This window comes from Pundamilia nyererei, unplaced genomic scaffold, assembly GCF_000239375.1.
Source record: "Pundamilia nyererei isolate P.nyererei 1_Seehausen unplaced genomic scaffold, PunNye1.0 scaffold00286, whole genome shotgun sequence".
NCBI classification, from domain to species: domain Eukaryota; kingdom Metazoa; phylum Chordata; class Actinopteri; order Cichliformes; family Cichlidae; genus Pundamilia; species Pundamilia nyererei.
The window spans coordinates 218,266-236,524 of NW_005187687.1; the positions used below are offsets into that span (position 1 = coordinate 218,266).

At 40.5% G+C, this 18,259-nt stretch overlaps 1 protein-coding gene across 1 annotated transcript in view; it reads right to left on the reverse strand.

Annotated features, from left to right (window-relative positions):
- nbeaa (neurobeachin a) overlaps nucleotides 1-18,259 on the reverse strand; it is a 97,577-nt gene that overhangs the window by 32,185 nt on the left and 47,133 nt on the right. The window contains exons 9-17 of the mRNA XM_013915316.1: nucleotides 17,009-17,206; nucleotides 15,934-16,067; nucleotides 15,181-15,289; nucleotides 13,128-13,280; nucleotides 11,119-11,287; nucleotides 4,510-4,589; nucleotides 4,071-4,133; nucleotides 3,592-3,689; nucleotides 1,258-1,350 (exon numbers count right to left, since the gene is read on the reverse strand). Coding sequence (XP_013770770.1) covers nucleotides 1,258-1,350; nucleotides 3,592-3,689; nucleotides 4,071-4,133; nucleotides 4,510-4,589; nucleotides 11,119-11,287; nucleotides 13,128-13,280; nucleotides 15,181-15,289; nucleotides 15,934-16,067; nucleotides 17,009-17,206 — 1,097 coding nt within the window. The remainder of the gene's footprint in view (nucleotides 1-1,257; nucleotides 1,351-3,591; nucleotides 3,690-4,070; nucleotides 4,134-4,509; nucleotides 4,590-11,118; nucleotides 11,288-13,127; nucleotides 13,281-15,180; nucleotides 15,290-15,933; nucleotides 16,068-17,008; nucleotides 17,207-18,259) is intronic.

Sequence of the window (18,259 nt, forward strand, 5' to 3'; positions counted from 1 at the left end):
CTGGATTTTCTCCTATTCCTTAAGGACATGACTTTCAGATACTGCTGCAGATAGCTCAGCTGAACATGGTCAGGTACAAGGACTGGACTGAAAATGGCTGAAAAAGCAGCCAATGTCCAAAAGAACTTGGTAAACTTGAAAAGCCTGGAGAACTCAAGACCACTTTAAGGACTTGAGGGATGGCTCAAGACCTGCGCACAGTTCTGCATTACGCCGCATGATTAAAGTAGGCCATCTGCCTTTTAGGAGTAGCTGCACTTTGAGTTGACTGACAGCTGGAAAAAAACCTTCCCAAGAAACACAGCAGCAGACGTGTATTTATTTAAATATAAAGTCGACAGCTACCTAGATCGCTCTTACAGTGGACATCGCATGAACTTTAAAGATTTTGCTCTGGCTACATCAGACATTTATATTCTAACATGCAGTTCTGCTGGGAAATGTCTAGATAAGTTCAGGGTAAGATAATCTTTAATTCAAAATGTCACTGGCTTTTAAGACGTTATCATAGCAGAACCCTGATTTTTTTATTGTGCTTTCTTTTTTTAATATGAGAAATCAGATTATCAGTAAATCTAATACCACCTGACAATGTTCAGTATATTTAAGAATATTTGAAGATTATTAGGAAAAAGCACTTTTTACTTTACTGTAACGTATGCATGATTGGCTTTACTATTTAATTTAAGACTGATGTACCGATTAGGATCGATATTAAATTTCCATATGCAGTGAAATGACATGTAGACTGAAAGGGGCAGCCCTACGGGATGTTTGGCTAAAGCAGATGTTAAGTAGGTGGGGGGCTGACGGTGCAGGGCTCAGGTGCATTATGGCAGCCTGCTCTCATGTCAGGCAGCGAGAGGCGCGGCTGTCACATGGGATGAATAAATCCCCCAGCATTCACTGCTGCTCATCAAGGTTCCACCTCCCTGCCAGTGCACACTGTCAAAAGGATTATTCCGCCTGGACATGATGACGAGGGCATTATCTTAGTGTACACACAAACAAACAGTCTTTCTAAGGTTCAGTGGAGACTGCACTGTTGCAGCTTTACTGCAGTGTCTTTCCACACACTCAAACCTACACTATGCGTGGCACATCTCCATCTCCCTCCACTGATGCAGCATTTTGGGGGGGGGTTTAGTAGTAAAAGATAAAAGGATTATAGGAAAATATCAAGTACTCCCTCACTTCAGTGCTGCAGAAAACCACACAAAGGAAATATACCAGGAAAGCTCAGCAAGCAGTACTGACTTGTGACCAAGGTGCTTGAGGAAGTAGCCCAGAACTTTGAGTGCCTGGACCCGGATACTCTCACTCTTAGAGGCCAGGAGCTTGCAGATTACCCTGTAACATGTGAGACAGAGTCACAGGTCAGAGAGACAGTTATAACATCTTTCTTTACTACAATAGCAAACATCAAGCAAACAAAAAAACAAGAGCAAAATTAGGGGTTCTTCGCTGTGTAGTAAACACCTGCTGCCTGAAACTCAGCAAACATTCTTAAGAGTCACAGTTTGCAACACGAGCGCTGACTGAAGCATTTTCTTCAAAGAAGCGTGCACACAGTACATCAAAATAAAAATAAAAAAGGAACAAGCCACAGTTTGCAACTAGCTCTCTAGCAACAGAAGAGTTACCATAGCAACCAAAAAGACATCCATGTGTCGTTGTGCTTTGGGGGAATTACAAGCACAGCAAGGGTACGTCTTTGAAAAAGGCTGCGTAGTTCGAGCTACTCGAGAAACATAATGTGAAACTACAGGAATTTTATCTGAATTAAATAATTAAACTAATACTATTGAGTAAATTTTAAATCTATGTCTAAATCTTTCACTGGTTTTAGAAAGGGGCTTCATACCAAAAACCAACACATTCTCCACCCCCCCCTTTCTATTACTGTAAAGCAACCCATTGTGAAAACATTCACATTTTATGGATGATGAACAGAACAGACTGACACAAGGGTAATTACTAGAGTGGTGCTGATATATCAGTATCAGGATTTATAACATCCAATAAATGAAACTTTAAAAAGTAAAGAGATGGGAGAAACACCCTTCAACCACGAATACTGACATTGCACAGTTTGTCCACCAGAGGGCACAGGCGTTTGCAACACCACAAATAAAACCAGCTAGGCAGTCAGGCAGAGCATAAGTAATATTTGGCTTTTGAATATCTACACATATCAAATTTTAGGAAAAAAAACTGGCCAATATGTCAGATATATAAATGACCAAATATTGATCTTAAAAATCCTATATCAGTCGGGCTCATCCCATCTCAGTTTTCCCACATTCAATTAGTCTGCTGTTACAAAGGAACTCTTCTTATGAATCAAAGAAACACATCCGCCCACCTACCACCTTAATGCAATGCCTTTGTTAGTAAGAAGGCCCCGATGATGATTCTGACCTCTGGCTCGATGAATTTAACCTTTCAGACAACAGGTCCTTTTCTTTCTGAACAATTTGCAACGCAATTCTTACTGGTACAGAAGTGAAAAGGCAAACATCGATGGCCTAATTTCCTGCAATCTTCACACTTCAGCAGGTCACATTCGAACTTTTGTTGGTGTATGCCTTGATTTGACCGACCTGCTCTTAAACATTTATTTCTGGCTGCTCCCTTGTCACAAGGGGTCAACCACAGTGGGTGGGCCAGCGTGTTTGACTTTTAAACCAGGTGCCCTTCCTGACACAACTCCAAAAACGACTTGTTTCTCCAGCAATCTTTGGTTTGCCAAGCAAATGTGTAATTCACTACACTATGGAGACACTTGTTAAATATCCTACTACAATATACTAAATCTCTATTTGTTTCTTTGTCCCCAAACTCCTCCTATACCACCAGGAGCTGAGCAACCAAACTTGGCACATAGGTAAATCTTAGACCCCCGAAGGTTCTTATCTACATCAGATAATATAACATCATCATGTTGCCTTCTAGCCACCTGCCAACAGGTTAAAATGGTCAGCTTTTAGCGTTTATACACCTACATCACCCTTTAAAAGCATTGTACAATTTTTATTTTATGACACTAACCTTTAACTCATCTACAAAAGTTAAATTATGCATGTTGAAATTATGACGCTATCATGCTGCCTGGCAACCAAGTAGCAATTTGTTAAACTGCCATATTTTCAACCTTTATGCACCTATAAAACCTTATGAAAGCATCCTGTCGTTTTAACTTCAAACAATAAATTGCCAAGAAAGAAACTAAAATGATTTTTAATGTATAAACCACATCTACCATTCCTATTCTTTTAAAAGTTTGCCAAGGAGGCAAATAGTAATAATAAGAAGAAACACAACACCTATGACGCAGCAGTTTGGGGATTTATGAAAGATATTACACTTTTCTGAATGAACACTATCTACTTCAATTAAATTATTCATAATAAATCATGGGTTTTCTTATAACAAAATAATATATAATACTAATATAGATATCGACATAGATGCATATGGATGCCTATGTTGACACAAACAGCATAGCTCTAACCATAAACTTATTTTTTCAGGTTCTGGTGTTGTGTAAAACCTTTTTAATATGTATGCAGATGTGTGAGCAGCATTCACCTTATGCCGTTTCTCTGGTCAAATGCGGGGATCATGGACGCCGGGTGTTCAGACATAAGGGCCACTAACAGCTGGAGCACGTCGTGAATATTCTCATCCTGCAAAGAAAGGAAAGATGAAGCAGGTGAGATGGAGAAAGCCCTGTGGGACAGACGGACACAGGGTTAAGAGGACAAAGAGAGTTGTAAGGGTGGACGCGGAGGGGGTGGATTACAGAATGGCAGGTGGTATTTCAGAGCAAGAATAGATATAATTGTTACAGAAGAGAACATTCTGTTCAGTTCATTGTTGCTCCATTTTTCATGCGGTCACAGCACTGAAGCTGACTCACACTCACTCGTTTAAGTGGACCATAACTTCAGCCCACAAATTATAATGCACATTTTGCCACCAGCTCCACTCAACCGCTCTCACAGTCTCTCCGTTTCCCTCTTTTGCCCTCTCTCAGTGTCTATTTTAATACAGAATTTAGCATTTACCTCATGCATGGTCAGTAGATAGTTGAGAATGCTCTGCAGCTCGTCCTCCTTCACGCCCCGGTCCTGTGAAAACCAGACATTCAGTTAAACATTCGTGATCTCCTGTTGTTTTTTACCTCTTATTAACTACACACCGCTTCATTAATTCTGTTCCTGGCTGCATTTTTACCATGAAGCAGTAACAACCTCCTTACACACACGCGCACGCGCAAATACAGGAACAAATCAATATCAGAGCGCACAAACAGAAAAGCTACAGTCTTTTATTCACGCTGCAAATCTATAATGCAATTCTCCACACACACATTTTAAATTAAGCCAACAGTCCCCAGGAGAAAAAACAATAGAGGACATAATAGGAAAAGAAAGCTAAAAAAAGAAGCGATTTCTTGGATCTTATGCGATGAAGATCACGGTAAATCGGTTTCTCTCATTTTACCTTGAGTATGAGTTGTTTGAGGAAGAGGAGCATGAAGGCTCTGAGTGAGATGATCTCCTTTTGGGACGGTCGTGGTCCATCTAGACAAAGACGCGCAAACACAAAATTAATTTCCTGTTAAAAATACATTTTTACACTCGATAATGATCGGCTAAATAAGCCCACCACTGAGCCTTGGTGTTTACTAATATTGGATTTTATTAGGCTTCCTGGAGAGCAGAGAAAAACACGTTAACACTAACACGCTCGCACACACTCACTCTGCTATATGACTGTAAATAACTGTCATTAACTCTAGTGGCAATTTGGATATTTTATGATTGTACCAATCTAACGTATTACAGCAAAGACGCAGTAATTCACAAAAATGTGATCCAAACCAAACAACCGCTGTAATCCACTGTATATACTTTACAGCTTTGGTACTGGATGAGTTGTTTGCTGTGGTGGTTTACACACAGATAATCGAGCTAAAAAAAAAAACACAGTTTTTTCCGTGTAAGTTTACTTTCACAGAAGGCAAAGAGCATGCCCTTATAAAAGGTCCTCATCCGATGCTTTGAAATACTCTGTGATGTTAACCAAGAAGAAGTCATGTGCAAAGCAAAACATTGAATTATTCTTTTAAGATGTATCTGTCCCACTGCGCAAGTGTCCAGTGAAGGGGGGCATGGCTACGCGGAGGCTGGAAGGGGAAGTAGAAGTTTTTGGAGCGTCGGTTTCTTCTTGTGTGGAGGAACGAAAGAAGGCAACCATTAAAGTTGGAGTTAACATACCAGTTGTGTGATTACTGGACTAACAATTCCACCACCTGAAAACACACCACAAACTGCAGTGTGATAAATGCATGAAGACCAAGAAAAACAGTGCAGTGCTTTGTAACGTGAACTGTCCATCGCGAACTCAAACGTCCGTAAAAACGAGCCTGTACAGCGCATCTGCAAATCCACCGAGCACACAAAGAAGCCCTTAAATAACCAACACATTCCCCTTCCATTAGGCCAAAAATGTGCACCCATTAAACACAGTGAGTAATGAAGGCTTCAGGAAAATGGTCAACATACTTGTCAAAAGACATGTTCTCCCCTTGAGCAATTATTTTTCCAATGTGGCAAAATCTGCACTGTATGCAGGAGGGAAAAGAGCTGTCGACTACTCTGCTACGAGTTTTAGTCACATCCATCACGCTGGTACAATGAATGAAGTGAAAGACTTTCTATTATTTATCTGCATAGTTTAATTTATGAAGATTAACTTAATGTAGAACTATGTAAAGATGAAAGCAGCGCCCTGTTGATTTAATGCAGTGCCATTTTTTTTTGTTTTTTAAACCAAATGATGCAAAAATGATTTAAAATGTATTTTTGAGAGCGGCACAGTATGTCTCTTGTCCCGCCTCCCTCCACTCACCCCCAACCAGTCACGACAGCTGGCCGCCTGTCCCTGACACTGGTTCTGCTGGAGGTTTCTTCTTGTTAAAAGGGAGTTTTTCCTTCCCCCTGTTACCGAGTTCTTGCTCATAGGGAGGTCATCTGATTGTTGGGTTTCTCTGTATTATTGTGCTGTCTTTACCTTGAAATATAAAGCAGGCCGAGGAGACTGTTGTGGTGACTTGGCGGAATATAACTAACATTGAATTACTAAAGTTCTGTTAAGGAAAAGGTGCATGCTTTCTATAGCCGATACACCTAGAACTGGGCAACTTACACACACACATGCAAAAAGAGCAATAGTGTTTGTTCCTTCAGACATTTAGCTGCGTCAAAGCTTCACAACTCTATCACTTTTAAAATGATTAAGACAAAAAAACTGACAACTCAGATGATGGCATTAAATTTTAATTGATGTAACTGTATTTCATTCTTTTTTTTAAGTGTTTAATGTGCACGTCAGATACAGTTGAATTTATAGCTGTGATGAATCGGCTCAAAACAGCTGCCAAATAACTAGCTAATGGAAAGCGGTGCCAGGAAGACTAAAAATGCATTGATTTAGATCAAAACAAGAATGATATAAGACGCACCCTTCAAAAACAAGGACATTTATCCTCTGGATCCCACTGCAGTCAGATAAAGTTCCCTTCTTCCTTTCCTACTTTTTTTTTTTTACTTATTCTCCATTTTCCTCAACTACTCTATTTTTTGTATCGATGCCTTTAGCAACCAAGCACCCACAATGCAACCCAATAAACCTCAAATGCTACGTGTCCTCATCACTCCCGACAGAATTGTTCTGTTTATTAGAACCAGTAAACATTTATGATGTCCAGTTTGTGTGTATTTGTCATTTCACACGTTGCTGTGTCAGGGTGTTTGAAACTATCCTTTATTATGTATTCCTCAAAGGAAGAGAAATACAATCGCAAACAGCGTTTATTGTAAACGGAATAAAATGCACCACGTCCTCACAGAAACAAGACTTGACCCACTGTTGCTTAGCCAGCAGAAGTAGGCTCACGAGAAACATAAAAGGCCGAGGGTGTGAAAGGAAGACGATGTGAAGCCTGTCCCTCCATTTCTTTGTCACGCTCTGCTGCCCTTCAATCACGCGAGTGTGTACGTGTTTCAGTCTGTTCTCCTGCTCTTCACGGAGCCAAAACATGACACCCAAGCAATCCACTGCGATCCATCATCCTTATCTGTCAAGCTGGTGCGTGTAGCCTGAACGGTGACACTGACCATCCATCATGTTTACCCAGCCACTCTGCATTAAATGACCAGGTGAAAGCGGTGTGAGTGGAACCTCCTTATTTAAAGCTCTTTTGTCATAAGACGCCTTGAATAAAGCTTATATTCTTCTAAACAGCTTTCCTTGGGCAGGTTTAATTACCATCACTTACTCTTTGAAATAAATTTTTGTCTTTGTGTGCTCCTAGTCTGGCTGCACAGTTTTATCTAGTCTAATTTACGATAACAAACGAGTAGTTTTTATTTTAACTGGATAATGGCAAGCTTTCGAGAGATAAAGAGGTTTAAAGTGGTGTGATTTTGTTCTGACTTTGGGCCCTTTGCCACAACTACACACACACACAAACACACGCTTCAGATTTGATCTAAAAAGAAAATGAATTTCCTCAAGATTTGCCCATTTTACAACAATTAACACAAAGTACATAGAAAAAGTCACAGAAGTTGGCTGAACGAGGCTTAATACATAAAGAAAAAAGTGTATAGACAGAAAAAAAAAAGATTTGTCATGACTAAGACACTCACTGGCCACTTTATTAGGTATACCTGTCAGCTCATAACAATCTGAAGAATGGCCAGTTTACTTTGAGCTGACAGGAAGACAACAGTAACTCAAATAATCACTCGTCACAACCAAGGTATTATTGCAGAAGAGCATCTCTGACTGCAGATCGACTACAAGCAACAGAAGACCACACTGGGTTAATAGGGACAATTGAGATTAAACAAAAACTTGCCAAAATTGATAATCACCTGATCAATTCTGTTTTAATGACAAAATCAAAATTTAGTGTGAAACATGAACCTGAAAGCACGGCTCCATCCTGCCTTGTATATTCGGTTCAGACTGATGGTGGCACACTTCAGGTCCCTTGGTACCAACTGAGCATGGTTTAAACACCATGACTTGACTGACTATTGTTGCACACCATGTCCTTCAATTTAAGACCACAGTGTACCACCTTCTGACGGATACCACACCATGTCTCAAAGCTCAAATCATATCAAAATGCTTTATGAAACATGACAAGGAGTTCACCGTCATCAAATGGTCTCACCATTCACCAGATCCAGGCGAGCAAATTTGGGATGTGATGGAACAGAAGACTCTCATCACAACAAATCTGCAGCAACTCTTTGAGGCTATCACGTCAATGCAGAAAGAAAATGTCAGAGGACTTCCAGGACCTCATTGAATCTCTGACATGAAGAATTAAGGCAGCTCTGGAGGGAAAATGAGCTCCAGCCTGGTACTAACAAGTCGTACGTTAAGTGTCCGCTGAGTGTAATTCATTTAGAGCCCCTTCCTTTTTTTTTTTTAATTCAGTGGAGGACATCTGATTATAGTTAATGCAATTTAAGAGCAAAAGACCCAAGAGGTTTTATTGTGAAGACTACACGCTCTTTCCTTGGAACTTCCAACCACCACCTAATTTAGCCATTTGTAAAATACACAGTAAAAGGAATTTGGTATTTTAAGCTCAGTCCAAGTCTGGTGAGAGATAAAAAAGAAAATACTAAAAATACAAAATTGTCCTTCCAACTCGGATTCAAGCCCATTCTTCAGCTAGTTGAATGCATTTTTATCCACAAAGCTCATGGTATGAGCAACATAACTGTCCATTACTATGCAAATGAGTGCATATCACATTCATACAGTATAGTCAAGTGCATACATTTGCAGGCTTTCAAACCACAACTAGCTGCTTTTAGCTTTGAACTACAGTACGAATGTGTCTGAGGCTAATTGCTGCTATACTGTTATCTGCGCCTTTTTTTTTTTATGGGGCTAAATCCCAGCAGGCAAACAGTAATATCGCCAAACAGAAAAGAAGCCAGACAGCCACTTGATTAGAAATTCCAAAAGCTCCCTTGGATCTGCCAATCACATGTCTGTTACCATGGAGACATGGGATGCGTACTCATAGTCAGCGAAGGGTCCCGGGCAAAAGGAGAGGTTGATTAAAGTGTGAGGCTTCCTCCGACCTTTTGCTGCTACAGAGCGTGACAACAGCGGCGGTGCTAGCACTGCTAGCTGTTCCCTGCTCTATTACAAAGGCAAAGAAAATTGAATATCTGAGTCAGCCCTGTGTTATTTTAAAATAGATATGTTTTATAGTGGCTTTATAAAAAAAAAACATGGACAAATCTTTGAGACCTTTTTCCAAAACAACTGCATTCACAAGAAGCACAAGGTGTGGGTACATTTAAGGAAATATAAAAGATTTATTTACACAGGTGTCACAGCTATCACCTGTTCTGTTCTTAAGAAATAAAATGCAGCAGTTGGAAAAGAGAACATGCAGTGTCTGCTTCTGAAATGGTCTTATTCACTCTTAAATACACAAAAGAAGCTGCTCAGCCATTCCCATAAACACCAGTGGTTGTTGGGAAAAACTCTGAATGTGTGTGTGTGTCTGTATGCATGTATTACTCATATTGTGGAGGCATAAATCTGTTTCACCCTGTGGAGAACTGCAAAAGAAAGTATTGGTGATCAAAAGAAAGTGCCCACAATGTAGATATCGTAATAAAATTTATATTTTAGTCCAAAGATTTAGGTTGGGTCAAGTTCAGTTTATTTTTAGGGTCACTTGGATGAGTGACGAAACGTTTCTCCCACTGAAAAACTACGTCCAGATGAACAGAATCAACTTTTGGGGATTTACTTACCTGGATGATTGAGCATACATCAAGACAACTGTGTAATATATAGAAGAAATGATCATTTTCTTTACTGTATATACATTCATAGCTTTAACTATTTGAAATGACTGTGAGTACGATGTCACTGCAAATTTGTACGGCAATTTGAAGTTATTAATCACTTATTCAGGTATTGAGGTGACCTTTAGTTGTCAACTGTCAGCAAAAAACTCCCTTTCACAATTTAAAAACCTCTTGAGCTGCATTTCTAAAACTATTTTTTTTGCAAGGCCCATCTCCATCTTTTAACAAAAAAAAGCAAGTGCACCACTATTACAGCACAATAAAAATCAAATGAAAATGATTAACAAGAAGCTCAAAATTACTGCTCATAACTGTGAAAGAAAACATTCCTTAAATCTCACATAATCATGATTTTAAGAGTCGTTTAAATGTTAAACTGATGTGGTTCAAACGGGCGACTGTCAGGCTTTTAAGAAGAGAATATTTTACTGTATATTCTAGCAAATATCTTCTGTCCGAGCTCTGAATTATTTACTCTCTATTTTCATGACAAGTGTGAAATTCATTTGTTAACCGAGACAACAAAAACAACAACGCCACGAGGCAGGAGATGAAGCGTTTTAACACAACCAAGGAAAGAAGGAAGTCATTAACAGGCGTGTGAAGGTAACAATTATCGTATTAATTTAGAAATAATGGAGATTTAGAGCAAAACACAGTAAAAGAAACTTCCTGGATAGACGACTGGAAGCCTTTATGTGGTCATGTATTAATGCTAGAAAGTTAAGTCTGTTAAACTAAGGTAATAGAACAGCTAAACTGCGCATTAGTTTGGCTGTAACTGTATCAGTTCTGTGATGTGTGTGACAGCAGCCTCTTTACATATTTGAATCACAGAGGATGGGATCTGACAAATTAGCAAAAAAAATAAAAGAAGCAAAGCCAGAGCAGCTGTGGCTCAGTCCACATAGCAAACTGTCCTTGGACCTGATACTGAACCGTAAAACTGCGCACAATTTATCACTAGTGTGTGTGTGTGTGTGTGTGTGTGTGTGTGTGTGTGTGCGTGTGTGTGTGGCAGAGTGCACCGTATGCACTGTCTTTGAGTCCCTAGTGGTGAAGTGATGGAAACACTGTGAGCATGTGAGCTGTGAGCCTAAGGGACTGTCATTGCTCCTTATTCACTCTTGTCTTTCTTCTTACAGCGAGCATGCCTTTGTGTTCATGCAAACTGTGTGCACTGTAAACATACCAAGACCTTTGGGGGTGATTCCACTGCACTCCAGGGGGTTGATTGCCCAGTAGTAGTACTTCAGAGTGTGCATCAGCTGCAGGACGGTGCCGATGCGGCGAATGGTGGTGTAGATGGTGGCAGTGCCGATGAACTCAGATGACAGGTATGTGTACAGGGACAGCTGGACCTGGATATACACAAAATACATTCAAACAACACATGCACGGTACGTGCGTTGTCTTCATATGCGCATGTTGACGGACAAGTAGTTTGGGGAGAGAAATAAATCATCACTTTGTGTTTATAATATTCATGAAAAAAGCTGTTTAACAGTGAAAGGACGGCCACAGCGGAAACTTCCCTCCAGTAAAAGCACCAGTGTTTTCCTGCTTTGTGTTATTTTGATGTTTCTGTGCCTGAAGCTCTTCGAGCCTCATATGAGGAGGCAGTTACCGACTCTGGCATTTAAGGCGTGCGTTCTCCAATCGCTAATTTGCTCCTTTCCTCCTTTTATGTTCCGTTTAAAAAAAAAAAGAAAGAAAGAAAGTAAAAAGTAAAAAGTCCCCCTTCTATTGATATTCCACTAACCAATCCTCTCAATCGCACTTTCATAGATTGGAGCGTGCTGTACGCTCAGAAATCTCTGAGCTCATTACAGTGACCGTGACGCTAAGGACCAGCCTTAACGAGTTGAAATTAGCAGGGTGCCACTGCCTGACCATACCACATCACAGCTCATCTAAAAAGGAGAGTGCACTCAGCTGACTTAAATGGCCTTCATTATATTACATTTCTCACATTAAGCTGTTTATCTGGTGCAATTTAAAACCATCTCAGCAGAACTTACGAAAATTCTTGATCGTATTGCAACACTTCGGGCTCCGCTGCTCCAACAATGGCTTATTAAAACAAAAACAAGAAGAATATATATTCCTCCCTCTCTGAAAGGACTGTGTTTACCAAGAGAAACGGGCTCTTTTAAAACTGAGCAGGGGACGCATTATGAGAGACGGGCGATGTGATTCACATGTGATTTCTTCAAGTGTTTCATTAAGTCCTGAACATGACCGAGGCTATTTTCGCCAATAACAAAGGTAATGATAATACACTGAGAGGCAGAAAATAATAACACTCAACGGGAGGCAGAACGGTACAAAGGAAGTAAGATTAAAGGATTTTAAGATTTCTTGTGTGTGTGGGGCTGCTTAGTATGTTTATTATGCTGTTCTTATTGTGACCTTAATTATTATCATGTAATAAGAACTTATCGTCTTTCCTGCAGTGGCACTCAATTGCAGGTAAAAAAAAACAAAAAAACAATATGTAATCACATACTTCAGTCACTTTGAATCTCTGAGATCAATACGCTGTATTTGTACAGTGTTGCATTCTGACATTCGCACACTCCTCCATCTCCTGAGAAGCTTGCATAGCTTCTGTTTTTACTCCAGGATGCCGTCGGCTGCACCGCTATGCCCAGAGGCCAATCAGCTCTCGGGGTCAGAGGGAAGGAGACAGGGAGCCAGGAAGATTTGAGAATAAATGGAGGCAAGAGCTGAGGGGCCCTTCAGCGATGCCACATCGAGTTCAGAGTGAGGAGGAAAAGAGGAACAACACATCGCTCTCTGTCCCGAGGTCTTTTCAAATGTCACTTTTTCTTATTGTTTCCCCTCATTCGCGTGTTCTGTCCTTCTCCTGTGTAATGCCCCAGCCCCTCCCCCCAATGTCTTCTTCCATCCTTGTTTATTATATTATTGTAAAGGGCAAAAGCCAGTGAGAGATATCAGCCCCTCCTTCATCTTTCTTTTATGATGTTTACATGTCTCTCTTTTTTCCTGAATTCAGACCAAACCTAGAGCACACAATAATCAGAAAAAAACAGTATCTCTTGCTTTCTTTTTATGTTTTATGTTCTTCCCTCTGCTGGTTATTTTTTTACAGGCCTCCAGACCTTTATTTTCTTTGCAGCAAGGTCATGTAAAACACACTCGCACACATTTTTAGGAGATGCCTGGAAATAAACAGACCTTGGCGGGGGTGTGTATCCAGATGGCAGCGTTGAAGAGGACATGGTCACAGAGCTGTTTGAGGAGTGGCGCTCCATGAGGTAAACCATCCAGATACTTGGCAAAGGACAGGAACTGCTCAAGCACTGCCCTGGTGATGTGGACCCGTGAAGACTAGGAAAAGAGCACGCAATTATAGGTTTGAAGCTGATAAAAGAAAAAAGCTGATAAACACTATTTTAAATTATTATTATTAACGTTTTATTTGCTGTCATCCTACAGTACAGCCAGTGTAACCACGGATACAGCCAATCACCTGCTGAATGACGCTTTTCAATACATAATTTTAGGTACCTAAGCTAGAGTTCAACACAGGTCTCAGGTAATTAATTTACACCATCTGTTTTGTTAAGAAGTGTGCATATGATATCGCTGTCTCTTTCCTCTGCACATTTCTATCTTCGCACAACAACTTCTAATACCTACACTGCACCGAGGCCTTGAGACAACGCTCCTTTCTTTACGTTTTTCTAGAAGAATGGGAAACATATACACAACTAAATCATATTCTAACAAGCTTGTAAGTCAATATTTGATATGACCACCTTATTAGCACAGCCTGAACTCTCTTAGGTAAGCTTTCCTGTAATGTCTTTAAGCAAAATAGCTCTCCAGCCTTCTTAAAGGACATTCAAAGCTCTTTTATGCTGCCTTTTGTTCTGTTCTTTGTCAATATGATCCCACGCTGCTTTAGTAATATTGTGGCGTGAGCTCTGGGGAGGCCGATCCATGACCGACAGTGTTTCAGTGTGTTTTTCTATCAAAGTATGCTTTTACTAGATTGGCGTTTGGGATCATTATCATGCTGAAATGTTTTCACTGATAAAGATGTTGCAGATGGTACTGCATGGTAAAAGTCTCCAGCGTGTTTTACAGATGGCTGTAGACACTGCTGTACCTCTCTCCTAACTTCACATATTTAAATTTGGATTCATCGCTCCATAAGACTTGTTGTCACTGATTTTTAGTCCAATTATTCTAATGTAATTTAGCATATCTCAGCCTTCCCCACCCATTTCTCTTCCTTAAGTATGGCTTCTTGACAGCCACTCTTCCACTCAGACCATTTCTGATGAGGCTTCAGTGAACAGTAAATGGATCAACTTAAGATCCAGATACATCTCTCAGGTCCTGTGGCAGGTCTTTGCTGGATTTTGTCCTATCTCTTAAGGACCTGACTCACATACTGTTCATCTGCTGTATGATTTTTCAGCCTGCCACTTCTGCTTTTGTCCTCCACTAGTCCATTTTCCTCTCACCAAGTTGTACACGCAGTATAATGTGGAAATATGCCACATTATTGGCTAATAGCTCTCTGGAAATAACTAACTAACGAACTAACTAACTAATAATACTATTTTATGTCAGATTTGTCTTGGAAATTTACAGATTCAACAGCAGAAATGGGAAACAAATTATGTGTTTTGTGACAGGCTGCTAGTAACTAAATGCTAAATTTGCTAAATTGCGGTTCATGTGTAGACACAACACTGCTTTATCTCGTGATTCATAGGTACACTAACAAACAAAAGCATTTCTCTGAAGATGGTCAAATACAAGGACTGGACTGAAAATGAGTGGAAAAGCAACCAATGTCCAAATAAAACTTTGAAAGACCTTCGGAAAGCTTGAAAACATACATGCAAACATGTATATCAGGAATTTCTGGCTCATTAGAAGCAAAACATAAAGGAAAGACAGGTGGCTCAAGAGTTTTGCACAGTTCTGTAATACTGATGAAATGCAATCAACACTGCAATAAATTTGACCTTTAATATTGCACTGAATAAAATAAAAGAAACACCTGTCAGTATAGCCCAAAACATTTTAACAAAACAACAAATGACAAAAATATTGTTGCATCACACCGCATCAGGTTTAAATAGCTATATACATATAAGCTACCTAGCAGAGAATACAGCGGAAATGTAAGTAAAGCTTGACAAAAAACCCTGATGAACTTAATGGAGCTCAAATAGAATGCAAACTCTTTCCTGGAGGCTCTTGTACTGACCTTCTCGAGCAGGTATCCGATCACCAGAAAGCCTTTACCGCCCAGCATTTGCTCCTGCATGGCCACTGAGCTTTTCAGCAGCTCCACCAGGAATGCCAGCAGAGTAGCACTGCAACATAAGCACACACCAGCAATGCTGCATTGAAATCACTACTGGACAAACATGTTTACTACTGCAGGCAAGACGATCCATGCCGTGTTTGCTTCATCACTCTTCAGACCCACATTCACATACCCCAGCATATATTTTTAATAAGCAAGGTGCTTTGCTGTTTCTTATTGTCATTTCCTTGATGATATATTTTTTAAATAATCGGACTGCAAAGCTGCTCGATACTGGATGTAACTGGATTAATACTGATGGGATGGGGCGGTTTAGGGGAATCTCGGAGCAAGGAGAACACGTTGACTTTCTAAAACACCTTGCTCTTCCTCCTTTTACTCTCTGTAATCAGTTATTTTGTAGCCTGCAGCACAACCGAGGTTATTCTTTTAAAAGAAAGACAACTCTCCCACATACGACATTTACCTTTCTCTAATGTCAACCATTGTTTATATTTACTTCTTCTCATTTTCCCTAGTTTGTTTCGGGGTCCCTACTAGGATCAGCTGCAGCACTGCATAGCAAACAAAACATGTAATATTTTGAAGCTTCAGCCTGATTTCCTCTGCTGGAAAAGAAAAAATGGTGGAGTTGATATAAGTGCTCTTCAGACAGCCATCAGGTTCTCTGTATTTATGCAGATGACTCACCAGACAGTAGTGTCCACGCTGCTGTCATTGAGCTGCTTGTAGTCCAGCTGTGCAAAGAGAGGGAACAGGACCTGTATGCCTCCTATAGAGTGAATGGCACTGTGGATGGAGTGGGTAACAATAGCCTTCACATCCTGGGGGTTGGAAAAAAGACTGTTAGCGCTGACTTTATTTGACATGTTCACACAGTAGAAATCACATGCTCACTTCCACTATTAAAGAGCAAACAGCTCTCATATGCAGACTTAACAATAGAAAATGTTGCAGACATTTTTTTATTCCACATATGGTAATTTAAGACTCGCTTCTTTTCACACACACATTTAGTGCATCTATTGTTTTGTTTTTTTAAAGACTAGTTTTAGATCCCACAGAGACAAATTGAAACAATTTACTTCAAAATAATTTTAATGATCTCAAAACGGAGCATTTCCTTAGGGCTATAAATGGTACCTGTGTACCACTTTAAGCTGTTTTAACCCACTGAACTAAAATCATGAAAAAGGCGACTGCAAGACCTTCCTTAACTAAATTAACTGGATAAGAAAACAGGACTCCCTTTGTGCCCTCATAATTATAAAATAGAGAATTTGCTGCCTGAATGGTTGGTGCATTTTTCACACACTGTGCAACTGAGGGAATTCTCAGAAATCAGGAGATTTTTTTTAAGAAAAGAAAAGCACCACTGGTTGAGCAGACCTCCATCAACCTTGAAAGATATATGCTTAAACATAACTACAAGCAGTATCCTTCAAAGAAGGTTAAACTAAGATCTAAGAGTCCTGTCAAAATCAAATCTGTTTTCTATATTTTCTTAAATATCATATCAGCTATAATATCTTATACTGAGGAAATCCCTTATGTCTACAGTACTCCAAGCAAGGTAAATACCACTTATTTTTCACAAATGCAATTGAGGCGAGCGTGAGTCAGCCTATGAAAAACTAGCTCGATAATCACACTGAGCAATCACTTCATTCCACTTCAGTCATTCACATATGCATTACTAAACGCATCAAGAGCTGTGGGCTGTGATTTAGAGCGAGCTCTCTCAAAAGAAACAAGCCAAACTAACCTGTAGCATGAGTGCGTGCGGTGAGTGGACAAAGATGGAAGGGTTTTCCCTGGGCGACGACTCCAGGCAGAGCTGGGCATCCGTTGCCTTGGCGTTGTAGGTGAAAGAGATGGAGCTGGCCAGCTTTCCGTCATACAACACCTGCTTGTGGTGCTCAGCCAAGTGGATGTCGCTCTCGGACTTGAACTTGAAAGTGCTCTGCAGTGGCGGTGGAGGTGGAGGAGGAGGAAGAAGAAGATGTCAAGGGTTGTGTGAGGAAACCATTGAATCAGACAGACAAACGACTTTCCCCGAGACGACAGAAGCGCGTCTCTGTGTGCACAAGTTCAACACCCAAAATGGAGTCTGCTTAATTGCAGCATGAGCCGTGTGTAAACAACACAGCATTAGCTTAATGAACACAGCGCTAACCCGGGCACTAATTCAATTAGCCCAGAATAAGAGATGGATGGGGGAGCGGATGTGTGGGAGAGGAGCACTCGGAGATCCAAATTTATCTCTCTCTTTGTAGTCCACCAACACCAAACACACAAAAGAGAAGGAAAACATTATTTACATTTATCCCACACAAAAAACAACAAAAAACCCCACACAGCCTGGAATCTAAAATAGCTTTACTTTGGATCATTTTCTCACTTTTCTGTTCCTCCACTGACATTATGGACGAATGTAACACAGCAGTATGTTGAAAACAGGACACGCGGTCTAAAGATAGACGCATTTCTTTAGTCCACGCACAAATTGTAGGAACTGTAGGTTGCACTTCATCTGTATCTATATCCGTCTATCTGCACAGGTCTCTGGGTTCATGTGTCCTGCAGCAGTGCTGCTACACACAAAGTATAAAGCCCAGCAGATGAAAGGCCAGCGGACTGATCTGCCACCCTCTGCAGCAGCTCTAGGCGGGGGCCGCTCTCCACCTACAAGCGTCTGGGTCCCCAGGTACCTCACTCAGCCTGACTGCACAGGAAAGCCGCGGGCCGATGACAGACCTGCAGGCCCGTCTTCTTCTAAACCTTTCATCTGAGGTCTAGCGTAAAAAAAGATTAAAAATGCCCTGAGCAGTTTTAACCATGCACCACTAAATGTAACATCCTTATTTCCATCCAAGGGCTGAATACAAATTTACACTAAATCTTCTCTGATTCGAGAAACACAAAACGCTTCCTTGCATGGACACGCAAAGAGGAGCCGGGAGAGGCCACTAATCTGCATCTAAAGCCACTTTTCACAGTCTTCACAGCACAGCAT